General features: G+C 39.0%; 2 protein-coding genes across 2 annotated transcripts; one reads left to right on the top strand and one right to left on the bottom strand.

Annotated features, from left to right (window-relative positions):
* Positions 1-1,326: 1,326 nt before the first annotated feature.
* Positions 1,327-5,824, top strand: ccnl1b (cyclin L1b). The gene is made up of 11 exons (XM_056743903.1): positions 1,327-1,652; positions 1,892-1,966; positions 2,043-2,152; positions 2,237-2,354; positions 2,654-2,718; positions 3,617-3,716; positions 3,853-3,957; positions 4,086-4,227; positions 4,319-4,418; positions 4,519-4,611; positions 5,076-5,824. Exons 1-11 carry the CDS (start codon positions 1,413-1,415, stop codon positions 5,425-5,427), a joined length of 1,500 nt encoding a protein of 499 aa, XP_056599881.1. The 5' UTR covers positions 1,327-1,412; the 3' UTR covers positions 5,428-5,824.
* Positions 5,809-13,636, bottom strand: klhl6 (kelch-like family member 6). The gene is made up of 7 exons (XM_056743899.1): positions 12,817-13,636; positions 12,542-12,707; positions 10,064-10,513; positions 9,269-9,506; positions 8,919-9,121; positions 8,180-8,393; positions 5,809-6,586 (listed from the first exon to the last, which is right to left on the bottom strand). The coding sequence occupies exons 1-7, from the start codon at positions 13,095-13,097 to the stop codon at positions 6,285-6,287; spliced, it is 1,854 nt and encodes a 617-aa protein (XP_056599877.1). The 5' UTR covers positions 13,098-13,636; the 3' UTR covers positions 5,809-6,284.
* Positions 13,637-13,646: the final 10 nt, after the last annotated feature.

Below are 13,646 nucleotides of genomic sequence, written 5' to 3'. Positions count from 1 at the left end.
AGCCTCCATTTATAGAAAGACTTTCAATTAAATCATCTCTCAGTGCGGGTGCTTTTACCCGAAAGTTTTCTTAACGTTCGTAAACATTCCTGTCACAACAATGCATCTGCAACTAAAGCATTTAAACGAACTGCAGTATTTTTACAGGAATATCAAAATTCAGCCTGGTTTCATAGACAAGGTTTAGCCTAAACCAGGACTACGCCGTAGTTAATTTAGGTTATTTAAATCGCTTTTATTAAAATGCCTTATAAAAATATTACTGATGTGAGACAAAACAATGGCACTGACATGTTTTAAAATATGTCCGGGCAAGTTATTTTCAGTAAAGACAGCTCAAAATTAAGTTTAGTCTAGGACTAGCTCTACTAGTTTGGGGCATATTTTCTATTTTAAATTACCAGAAGAACATAGAATTGGGTTAACATTTTTGTTCGTAAGACATTTTGTGTACTTGTCTACTATGCTCCTGCCGACATGCATTTCACAAAACAACTCAACTTTATTTATATAGCGCTTTTTACAATTTTCATTGTTACAAAACAGCTGTACATGAGACATATTGACTATAAGCGAATCAACTAAAGTAATATACCTATAAAAACAAGAAAAAGATGAAAACACAGAAGACAGACATACCCACATACAAATGCTCCACGCAAACAACAACCACAGACAAATTACAAAAAGAAATTCAATCAAATATAGCCTTCTATTAATGTGTTCAATTTAAAATGTTATTTTCACATAGAAAGAGAAAAATAGAGCTTGCGCAACTTTCCGTGAACACATTCTGTGTCGTATAAGAAGGCAATTAAAACAATTATAATTTTTTCCGGAATAGTTTGTATTATATGTAATCAAACTTCAATCAATGTACATTAGTGGCCAACAGTGGTTTACAAATGCACATATTTGCCCTTTTTGTCAATATATTCCTAAAATATATGTTTTCTGTTTTATGTAATATTATGCATTTAAAATCTAAATTGATATGCAAGCTGTGCTTGGAGTATAAACTAAAGATCAACCAAATGAATGTGTGACACACAGACATGCGCAAAGCTTACTGATGCATGACACAGAATAGTTAGAAAAAAAAAGTATTTATCACAAGAGGAAATGTTAAGAACTAATACAATGGTAGTTTTTTTGTTTTATTACAGTTTGCCATTTTTCTAAATACATTACCAAGTTTCTTCAATTTACTCCATCTGTCCTGAAGGGGCTTTTAAACACGTCCCAGCGTGGGAACGCGAACCCTACAAGATCTCGCGAGACGGGATTTTGAATTTCGAAACCAGCAACGCACGTCACTTCCGCCGTTGAAATGCGTCACGCGAGACGTAGCCATTTCCGCTTGGCAGCAAGACGACAGGTCTACGTTTTGTGATCCTTTTCGCGGTATTAAGATGTCTTTGGGTGTTTTATCTCCGAGTCTGAACATTCCGCAGAGCAGCTACGGCATTCTTATAGGCGATAAACTGTATTCGGAAGTGTTTCTGGCCATCGACAACTCGATCGTAGGCGAGGAGAGACTCGGCACGACACCGTCCATGCTAGATGGCCTCGACCACGAAACAGAAACGGATCTGCGGATTCTCGGCTGTGAACTCATCCAGTCCGCCGGGATCCTTTTGCGACTGCCGCAGGTCAATGTGTGATTATTTATGTACGGTTTTATTGGCGATTAAGGTTATGTTCGTGATGATGTCATCAGGGTCGGCTAACTAACAATTAGCCGGTATGTCGAAACCGTCGGCCTTTGTCTTCAAGCGCGAGACCTTCGGTGACGCGATCGTGTGTTTTGTGTCGCATGAATAACTTTATTTGTTTTAATTGTGTGTAAATATCGTTTTTTAAGTGTATTGTTGTTTTCGCTATACTTTAGGTGGCGATGGCGACTGGTCAGGTTCTGTTTCAACGGTTGTTTTACTCGAAGTCCTTCATTAAACACAACGTTGAGGTGAGTGTGAAACACACGTGTAAACCGAATGATCGTATTCAGTGAGGTGACGATTTTGCTTGACACTTTTCAACAGATTGTCGCCATGGCCTGTGTGAACTTGGCCTCAAAGATCGAGGAATCTCCAAGACGAGTGAGAGACGTGATCAACGTCTTCCACCATCTAAAACAAGGAAAGAGTAAAAAGTAAGTTGCTGCATTATCGCAGTCAATGTTGTTAACAATGTTTTGTTCAACTTGGGTGTGTAACTTTTTCATGTGTTAAACCAGGAGCATCCCACTCATCCTTGATCAAAATTACATTAATACCAAGAACCAAGTGATCAAAGCCGAGCGTCGTGTGCTGAAGGAGCTGGGCTTCTGCGTCCATGTAAAACATCCACACAAGGTCAGTCTAGGTTGCTGATATGTTATTAAAGGGACAGTCGCATTACACTATTCATTCATATGTGCATACATGAGAATATAAACACACGATTGTGGAGAAGTTAAGCGTTTCGGGGGCTTTAAGTTAAAGTGCGGTCCGTTCGGATCGATCGTGTATCAAAAATAAGATTTGTACATCACAGTATGACCTTTTCAGGAAATTACACAAACTGCACATTTTATTCCAATGCCTTTAACCAAAATACATCTTATAAAGTCTGGAGTTTTACAATAATATCATTTCTCTCGCATCTCTTTTAGATCATAGTCATGTACCTGCAAGTTCTTGAGTGCGAGAAGAATCCGATGCTGGTTCAAACCGCCTGGTAAGTGTGTTTTTGTCATCATAGCTTATCAATCTGCCCTTACTTTATTATGACATGGAATTTTATTTCCCTTTATAGTGGACACATTGGATCAGGTTTATGGTTGGACTGGTGTTGTGTTTCCACTAGCAGAGTCAGATAGTTGTCATTGATTTGCTCATAAGAAAGATAGTTTATCTGAGACCAACCGATGTTTGGTGCTCAGGTATCAGCAGAACTAGTGGAAACGCTGCATTATTAAACATGAATTGCGTTAATGCTTGGTTTAACGGCAGGTAAGAGAGGTTCACATTATTCCGGCATCGACCCCTTGTTGTTTAAATCGTGTCATGTTCACGTTTGCTTGTTGCGCACATCATTGAGGTTGAGGCTTATGGAGAGCTCTGTTTAACTTTGTCCTTTCTCTACTCTTTGATTAAAGGGTAGCCCATGGTGGTAAGTGTCACAGAAAACGCCCAACTCCTCAGGCACAAGACCCAGGAACCCTTCCACCTCATTGGCCGGCCTTTGAGTCCCCCAGCCAATCCAATGAGAGCTCTCAGCGGAGGTTCTCTGGATGGAAGGCCGTGTCCACCAGGCAGCGTCAGCCTGTGTTGGACCTGGGGGGTCCAGGATTTGATTTGGTTGTTGCCCTTAGTTAGAATTTGAGCTCCGAATGCTTTTTTTTAGCAGGGAGACGGTATGTTACCTTCTTCATATGAATCAAATCAGTCTGTCTCTCCTCACACTTTTTGAAAAAGAGTATGAGATTGCTTCAGTTGGCTAAGATTAGTTTACTCCATCATGGGTACGTTTGAAAAAAAGAGAGGGAAAGGACATGAAGTTATGAGTCTCCCGATGATGATGTGTGAGAGAGAGCATTGCAGTTGTTGTATAGGTGTATCTCCATGTTTTGCAGGAACTACATGAACGATGCCCTCAGAACCAACGCCTTTGTGAGGTTTGAACCCGAGACCATTGCGTGTGCCTGTATCTTCCTCGCCGCCCGAGTGCTAGAGGTAAGACCTTGGATGAGAGTTCAAAAATCACTTTAACATTTTTAACCATGATTCAGCATACAAAACACTAGCTGTAATATTGGATCATGTTGTTTTTTAGTGATTAACATTTCATGTCTCTATTGTATTTCTTCAGATTCCTCTTCCCTCCAAACCACAATGGTATCTTCTCTTTGGAGCTACTAAGGAGGACATCAAAGAGATATGTGTCAGCACGATGAAGCTTTATTCGAGGAAAAAGGTACAACGCTCGACCAATAACTGACTTCATAAACTAAATATTTGCTGGACATCTGCGGTATTTCTTGTTTTTCGTATCTCTGCTTGCCGTTTTGGAATATCTTGTTAATACCTATATTTATTTCTCAGCCAATCAGTGAGCATCTTGAAAAAGAGGTAGAAAAGCATAGGCTGGCCATGGAAGAGGCTAAACTGAAAGCCAGGGGACAGAATCCCATCGGCACCCCAGCACTCTTTGGCGTCGGTGGATTTTCCCCAGCATCAAAACCTGGTAAGTTTGTTTGGCTGTTTGTCTTCCTGTTGACTATGATTTTTGCAAGTACTTGTCAATTCAAAGGCAGCTAATTTGTTTGCTTTTTCAGGTTCTCCACGAGAAGTCAAGGCAGATGACAAATCGCCAAACTCTAAACTAGCGAAAGAGCCTGAGAACAGACAGTTGTTTCCGAAAAGCCCTGTGAATGGGTAAGCATTTTAATATGTGGTTTTATATCTAAACATGATTTGCAGATGTTAGTTACGCTATGTAATTTGCAATATTGTTTTGTCTTTGCTTTGTTTATAGGAGCGTGAAAAAGGAGGAGAGCAAAGTGTTTCAGAATGGCAAGCACCACAGTCGGTCGAGATCTCGATCTGTATCTCGCTCTCCACGCAGACAGTAAGCTTTTTATTTGTGCTCATTTGATCTTACCGTGTCGTGCTGATAGTTTAGTGAATTTAATTTACATTAAAGGGATAGTTCCCTCCAAATTAAAAGGAAATCTGTCACTTATTCTCTTCTTCATTATATTTGTAAAGCCTCTTATTTTTGGAGGTGAAACACAAAAGATATTTTGCAAAATGTCTAATATAAGTCAACGGGGTTAAGTATTTAATTATCAAGATTAAGAATATATTGTTTTGAAAATCATACGGGTTTGACAAAACGGTAAATTATGAATAAATGACTTGTGTTTTATACTGACATTTCTGGGGCACCATTGACTACCATTGTAGAAAAAGTAGATTTTGGAACGGTTAGAGTAATTCATGACAGAATAAAAAAATTTAAGATTTTGTACCAGTTCTGTAATCTCACTCTTAATGCCGATTCAATAACACAAACATTACTGCTTTCTTCAGCCGAAGGAGCCACTCCGGAACATACAGCTCTCACAGCAGCCACAGTCCATCTCCACGGCAACACAAAGGTCGCAGGGCATCGCCGATTACACAGGTGGTGGCGGAGCACAGACAGAGTGAGTCCAGCAGGCATGGAAACAAAAAGAAGAGGACACGGAGCCGTTCTCGCAGCAACTCTCGCGACAAAGTCCGCGAACGTGACTCTGCGAAAAACAAGCATGATCGCGGCAGCGGTCACCACTGGGACCACCGTGATCGAGAGCGTGACCGGGGCCGATCGAACGATCACGGACGAAGCAAACATCAGAGCCGATCACATTCTGGACACAGCCATAGCAGACACAGGAGATGAGAGGCATCATGGACTAAACACTTGCTTCGAATCGTGATTTTACAGACTTCTTGGTTACCTCTTTGAGATGTGGATGTTCACAACGAACGGCTCTTGCTCATGACAGGCTCACGTAGAGTTCTTTAGGCAAGGCAGTGGTGCCTTTTATGTGTTTCACCGTTGCATTTTACTTTAAACTTGAAAGTGGGAAAATGACAGACCGCTAAAATCTGCTTATATCAGGGATCACTTTTGCACAGAGGAGCCTTACGAGACCTGTGCGCGTGTTTATTTTTCAAATGTACAGCTGTATTGTTTGTGCGGTGTATATACAAAGCTTATTTTTATGATGTCAGAAACGAAAAACTTTTGTATTCATGTCTTCACAAAATAAAACTGATGGTTATTACTTGAAAAATCTGTTTTTTACTTTAATGCTTTTTGGGTTTAATGAAAATCACAACAGCAGCAAATGAGTGACATGTGATTTTTTTCACATTTGGATGTTATAGTATTCAAAATTTTAACCACACAAATACATTTTTTATACAAATAAACAAATAAAATAAGCTTTACATGAGTTGTATAAATATTAATAAAATTGCGTAAAAATACTGTTTTATGTAGTAATGGATCTTGACCCGAAAGCAAATATTTGTTTGTATGCGGCTCAGATACTTAGCAATCCTAAAATCCTCCATTTGACAACTTTAACATATATTGTTATCATTATGATCACAACATGCAATCTTGCTACAGTTTTTATGTAACTTGCATTTCCGTAAAGTAGTCTTAAACTGATATGCATCATGAAAAACACTTTACAAATAAACTTCTTGTTAAATTTGAATATAATCTAATGTATGTTGTTGCATGTGTCATGCCGTGACTGTCCCTGGTGTTATCCTGCGTATATGTGTGTAAGATTTCCTGAGAGTCACGCTGCCGTGATGGGACACTCCACGTGGCAGCACACACTCCTCTGTTAACTTCTTCGCCTCCGGGTCCCAGCAGAGAACAGTAGCGATGACCTCATTCTTATCATCGCGACCGCCGGTGATGAAGATCTTGTTGTTGCAGGCAGCGATGCCACAGCTGGCCCTCTCACATCTCAGATGAGTTATGAGCATCCAGGAATCTTCAAGAGGACTATAGGAATATAATGCCTTCATCGCTCCACCTTTATCATAAAGTCAGACAGATTAAGATTCTAAATTTAATTCTCTGTGTGGTCTATTAAAGGGATAGTTCACAAAAAACAAAAGATTCTTTCAATAGTCACCCTCACATCATTCCAAACCTGTATAACTTTGTTTCTTCTGCAGAACTCAAAAGAAGATATTTTGAAGAATGTTGGTAACCAAACAACATTGTCCACCCCATTGATTTCCATTGTACGGACACAAAACCACAGAGAAATTTCTCAAAATACCTTCTTTTTCGCTCCATGAAAGAAAGATTCATTTATACGGTTTCAAAGTAAAACATAAACAAACATTACTGTGCATGCGCACGTTAGTGGACTAACTTCTGTTTTTTTACGTTATTTGTGATAACAATCAAAACCGAGAAGAACTGTTACTTGGCTAAACTTGTTTCTCCAATATTTTGAATTTGGACTGCTATACCAAGCTCAACCGCTAGATATCAATGTGCCATTCGGTTTGTTGAAATGCGACCAAACTACACTACCCGTTCAACAAATTGTTGATTTAATAAAATGAACGTACAACAAAATTCAACAAATTCCTATTATACAATTAAATAATAATTTAAATTCACATTAACATAATAAAATAGAAATCGTTATATTATAGAGCCTGTTAATAGACGTCACGCCGCCTTGAAAGTTGCGTCATCTTGGGAGGATGACTGCTCGCGCGTTTGTTTTTCTAGTTTAATTAGGAAATCTAACTGTGGTAGGTCTGTCTTGCTGTGTTAAAAACTGCAATAACATTACGCAGAGTCGATCAGGAAAAGCACATGGTTATTTCACATTTGAATTCTCCATATATCAAACAAAACAAGTAACGGTACATATCAAAACAATAATAGCAGTGGAGTATGTTCCTCCCAAGATGGCGGCGCAACATAGGAAATGACGTTCGCTTCACATTCTCTATTAGACACTAGCCAAACACAGGGCATGTTGGTGGGAACTGTCTGTCTTCTAACTCTAAAACTATAGATGTAGCCTATAATAAAAAAATGTCAAAGATTTTTTTATCTTTGCCCATTGTTCATTTTCGAATTGGTTCACAGATTGTATGGAATGGAAAGAGGTTTGGCTACTTCCCAATCGAGATTTAATCACAAACAAAATTAAGCAAGAATCGTTTAAACTTATTCATAGAATCTACCTCACAAAACATTTCCTTGTGAAATTTTAAAAAGATATAGATATGAATTGCACTTTTTGTAATAATCGCTTAGAAACTATGGTTCATTTATACTGGTACTGCCCATTTGTGAAACCTTGTGGGGACAATGTTTATCATTTTATTATCAAGAATGTTGATGGAGATTTTATTTATTTTGGAAGCATATACTTTTTGGTGTTTTGGAGAATCATCAAAGAATTTAACATACTAGCTATTGTATTTATGTGATTCATTTGATTCTCTTGTTAGCTAAATTTTATGTACACCGATGTAAATTTTCTTTCCTTACTTCCTGTTTTATTTCCTTTAAAAAAGAAACGAGAACATTTAATTTCTGGGTGAACTATCCCTGTAACTTTGATTTTCTGAAGTCCTAAAACGAGAGTACAAACCAACAACGTAGATATCGTTCTTAAAGGTCACAGCGTTTGTGCATTTGGCCTCAGTGGGCATTGGGCATTTTAAGTTCCATTTGTTTAGCTTTGAATCAAAGCACTGCATGTTGTTTGTGGCCAGTTTGCCGTTGGGCCCTCCACCGATCACAAAGATCATCTTGTCGTAGCTGGCGGCAGAAAAAGAGCTTACGCTGAGCATGAGTGGCGCTGCCTTTAGGAAGAATCAAAACAAAATGGATTAACAAGATTCCTGCGGAGTAACTCAAATTAACATGATAATGCAGAAATATAATTTCTCTATTATTGATTATTAAATATATATGACAAATATATAAATGAGTACATTTCGTATATGATGTAATTGAATATTACTTCTGTTAATGCACCACATGTAAACATGTAATATTGCCGTATAAGACGCCACATTCGACCAATCTTGGAACAAAAAACCTTTTAGCTCCTTTGTATTCCAGAGTAAAAATCCACACGTTTTCTAATACACGACAACATTGGCTGTAAAAACGGCAGAGAATTAACAAACAACATTTGATATTCATACATGCGTACAACAGTACAGACGGACACTCAGTTTGGTGTTACGCGCCAGCGACCTACATAAAGCGTCCCATAGATACATCAACTAATGAGGCATCTATGTTCATATATCTATGGCAGTATAAACATCACTAATGTAATAGGAAACAGTGATTATGAGCCACAGGTCATCCGCACTCACCTCCGTCCAGCTGTTGTGAAATGGATCGTAGGCTTCGACACTGTTCAATCTATGGATGCCATCGAAGCCACCCAACACATAAACTTTTCCTCCAAGAACTGCCATCTTGTGCCTCCAGCGCCCTGTGTTCAGAAACTCGATCTGAATCCACTTGTTTAGGGACGCATTATACTTCCACACATCATGCAGTGTTTCCTTGCCACCTGTCGCAGACGATCGATCAGATTTATCGAGAAAAATCGTATTTTGCATCAATGCAACTTCATAGTGACACGTGCACTTTGAGCACCTCAACTGCTGTATGACATCATCCAAGATGTGCAACAGTGTAATGCGTTATTGTTGCTCACCAGATATGTACACTTCATTTCTGAAGGTGACACAGGCAAACTCCACCCACTTCTTGTTTTCGTTCTCCGATTCCATGTCTGTGTTTGGTAGTTTTGCCACCTCTAAGCGGCTCCTGCGCAGCGGATCCAGACAGGTGACCTCGGATACAAACTTCTCATCCTTTGTGCATCCTCCGATGATCATAAAAACCTCCGACTGGAACTCCCGCACTCTCGGTTTGGTGCGCTCCGAGATCACCTTTAAACCAAGACACAGGGTGTTTCAATAAATGTAAAAGCGTGTTTAAGCGTGCAGCTGTTTGAACGGTTTGAACTGGAGCTGTGGTTGTGGTTTGTCTGCCTTGGGAAGTTACCTAACATTCTTTCCACCGTTTGTTCACGATAATACGAGAGGAACATTTCCTCTCACTAAGAAAGTATGGTGACACAGTTATATAGTTATGTACAGGGAAATTAAAAGTCTTTCATCGTTCACTCACCCTCGTATCATTTCAAATCTGTACAATACAAAAGAAGATATTTTGAAGAATGTTGGTATCCAATTGACTTCCATTCAATGACACAAGCCACCGAGACATTTCTCAAAATATCTTCTTCTGTGTTCCGCAGAAGAAAGCAGGTTTGGAACAACACGAGGGTGAATAAATGACAACATTTTTATTTTTAAACAAACTCTCCCTTTAGCCTTTGGTTTTACTTCCCATATTTGAACGTCACATGACCTGAACGCCGTCATGAGCACAGAAAACTTAAATGGCAAAGAAAGGTCACCTTAAAAAAGCCGTTACTACTGACCTCGTTTCCTGAGAGGTGATAAACTCGCGCCTCCTGCAGGAGCGGAAAGGCCTCGGCACATTTGCGGATCAAAGGATCTCCTTCCACTCTCTCCACAAAGTACCACGGATCCAACAAAGGCAGCCGCACGTGCATGAGAACTTGGGGCAGAAAAGGCAGTCGTTCCTGCTCCCGTGCCCTCACCCAGCGGAGGACAGTCTCAAAAACCTGCTCCTCTTCTGTTACCCCCAGATCATCCCGCTGGAGCAGACTGACCAGCACGTCTACAGGGAGCTCCAGGATCTCATCGTGGTCCATGACTTGAGAGAAGTTCTGCATGATGTAGCCGTGGACTTGAACTTTCAGAGGGTTCAGCGAGTGGACGTCAGCTAGATTCAGGATCCCTACGCAGTTTTCAGGGTGTAAGGCCTCCGCTAGATAACTGGCACAGGCATCAACCAAACGGGGAAACTGCAGGAAACGTGAATTTAAAGCTTTCTGCATCTATTGTTATGCTTTTATGATATATTCAACAGATTTAGGGTTGGTATCCATCTTATTATAATTAGAGAATCATAACTTGCGTCGTAAAATATACAATAATTTGCGCTTTGTATGACATCAAGCAATTAAACAATTAACATTAATTAAATGTAATATAAATTGTTTTTATGAATTGAAAAAACACTAATTGTATTAAAAGATATTGAAACCACTCAAGAGTTATTGATTCTTTGTTGAGGTCAACCAGAAGTTACATTTTGGCCACAAAACCTTTGTTTATGTTGTTGCAACCGTCTATATATAGCAAACATATGACCCACCCCAACTATCCATGTGTGACCCAGATGTGATGACTAAAACTGACTCTGAATAGAAATATATCCTCTTGGTAAACAACGTTGTTTTCACTTCCCTGTTGTACTTCATATGTTTGTGAGCTGTTTGCTTTCTTCTAAAAAAAGGAAGATAGAATAACAAATACCACACCGTGGCATTGAGGAGGTAAAAAGTGAAATCACTGTGATGTTCTCAACATCTTTTATAGAGATCATGTAATATGCATCCCACTAATAGTAGTTTCACAATATGGGCAGTCACAATATTAAGTTTTTGTAACCTGACTTTGGTCAAAAGAATGAACAATATTGTTACAATATTCATATTTGTAACAAAATTCGACACATTCACCTTTATTTTGTTTATTTTGTGTTTTCTTTGGGCCATGAAACAAACTTGGGGCCGGTTGCATAAACATGGGCCTAGTCACTAAGTTAAGAGATCCTCTTAACATCAAGTCTCACTGACAATTGTTAGGACTAATAAGTGTAACTTTTCAGATTTCAACAAGACCAAGCTTCCTTTTTATATAACTGAATTGAAGAAGTTAGAACCGGTCTTGAAGAAAAAAATTGATATGAATAACAAATAGTTCATGCAATCAGCCCTTCCTTGTTACTCTAGTTCTTAAAGTGATAGTTTACCCCGAAACTATATGATATTATCATTTATTCATCCTCATGTCATTTTAAACCTGTATGGCTCTCGTTCTTCTGCAAACACAAAAGAAGATATTTTGAAAAATGTTGGTAACAGATTGTTGGTTGCCATTAACTTTGTGCCCATACAACAGAATTGAAGGACCAGCATTTTTTTGTTGTTTGCAAACATTTTTCAACATATTATTTCATGTTTTGGAGAACAAAGAAAGTAAAACAGGTTTAAAATGACAAGAGGGAGAATAAATAATGAGAATTTTCACTTTGGGTTGAACTTTCACTTTAAGGCAGAATGTTAAACGGGAGCAAAACTGCCACCAACTACACGAAACTGAGGTTCATCATTTATTCACCCTCATGTCATCTCAAACCTGTATGACTTTCTTCTGCAGAACACAGAAGAAGATATTTTGAAGAATGTTGGTAACCTAACAACTTTAGACCCCATTGAATTCCAAAACAACTGTGACATTACTTAAAATATCTTCTTTTGCGTTTCACGGCATAAATAGCCGCATAAAGTTTTTTAATCAGTGTATGGGTAAATAAATGATGACCGGATACCTGCACTGGATTATTTATAAGATTATCATATATGTGAGGGATAATGTATAGGCAGCCGGTTGTTATCGCAGACCATGTGATCAGGACCTGAGGGTCTTGTATCACACTGAAGGGGCTTATTTTGTGATAACACCCGGCTGCTTGTACATTATCCCGCTTACTACACGGCTACTTTCCACATGAGAAAATAACTGGACATAAAATGTGAATTGTAAATTGGCTCATTTTTAGTTCATCATTAGTAGGCCAATTAAGCGGTTGTTACACCCCTTAGAATGTTGCGACTGACCAATCAGAATCAAGCATTCAAATGATCCGTGAAATAAGCAGCATTAACACATTATCATTAATAACACTTAATATCACAGTTATTGTCAATATGGTATAATGCGACACCCCGTTCTACAAAATTCTTTCTAGATGTTACAATACAAACCTGAAACAGACTGGCAGCCTCAAGCGTCTTCTGAACATTGTCTTTAGTGATGGTGACTTTACTGGTGTACGTATATTCAAGAAGAATTCTCATGGTGTCAGCGTCAAGACCTTTAATATTTACACTTTCTTCATGCTTCTCTCTTAAGTCATTGCAAAACATTGCTCTGCAAAAGGTCCAATGGTTTAAATAAATCGTTAAAGTTCAACAATAAACTTAAGCACAAGTGTAAAAACAACTCGTTTGTGGACTCGTGACACAGAAATCTCTCTGACCTGAAATAATGACTGGCTGCCGCAAGAACCACCCGATGGCAGCAGAAGCGTTGGCCCTGGACGTGGAGTGTCACGTCCGTTAGTCTCTCCTCGAGGTGAAGATCACATAGTCCGTTCTGTAAATGTCCTGCAAACCCAGAGTCTTCAAATACAACATGACCATCTTCCTGGTTGCCTTGCGTTGAGCTCTCCAGCATGCTGAGACCTCCGGCTGAAGCCTCAGCATCACTCTTAACAGCCGAAGGGCATTCAGAGTTATTTTCTAAAGCATCAGCCATCATGAGGAGCTCAGGGCGAACACAAAACGTACTTATTGTTTCTCTGAATCAAGACGAACACCATGAGACTAACCGAACCGAAGATAAAAGCTGAATTGATCTTTCCTAACGCGCAAGCTTCCTGTTTTTGAAACGGCTCTGAATTCACATTGTTGCGGTCTGGTGTAAAAGAGGAAGTCTACGAAGAACTCGGTGGCCACAGGAGTCACTCGGATGAGGACTGTGCCTCTGTTGACTTCCTCTTTAAAACTGTTAGTTAACGCGACGTTCATAAATGATCAGGACAACAAATGTGCATTTACAAAAGAATGAGATTCGAAAGAAGCGATAGTACAAGTTCTAAAAATGTTTGGTCCAAGTGTGTTTTAATAATAATTTACAAATGATGTCGCAGGAAGGTTTCATCAACCAAAAAGGGAATTAAGTATAAAACGCGTTCAAAACGTGAACATTTGAAACGTTTCTTATTGAAATGTAGTTTTTACTCAACAGGTTTTAGACTTAACATGCAGGGAAGATAGCAAAAACATTAGAACATACATTAGATTCCGG

Source organism: Triplophysa dalaica, chromosome 3 (genome assembly GCF_015846415.1).
Source record: "Triplophysa dalaica isolate WHDGS20190420 chromosome 3, ASM1584641v1, whole genome shotgun sequence".
Taxonomy (NCBI): domain Eukaryota; kingdom Metazoa; phylum Chordata; class Actinopteri; order Cypriniformes; family Nemacheilidae; genus Triplophysa; species Triplophysa dalaica.
This window is presented reverse-complemented; position numbering and strand designations above follow the sequence as displayed.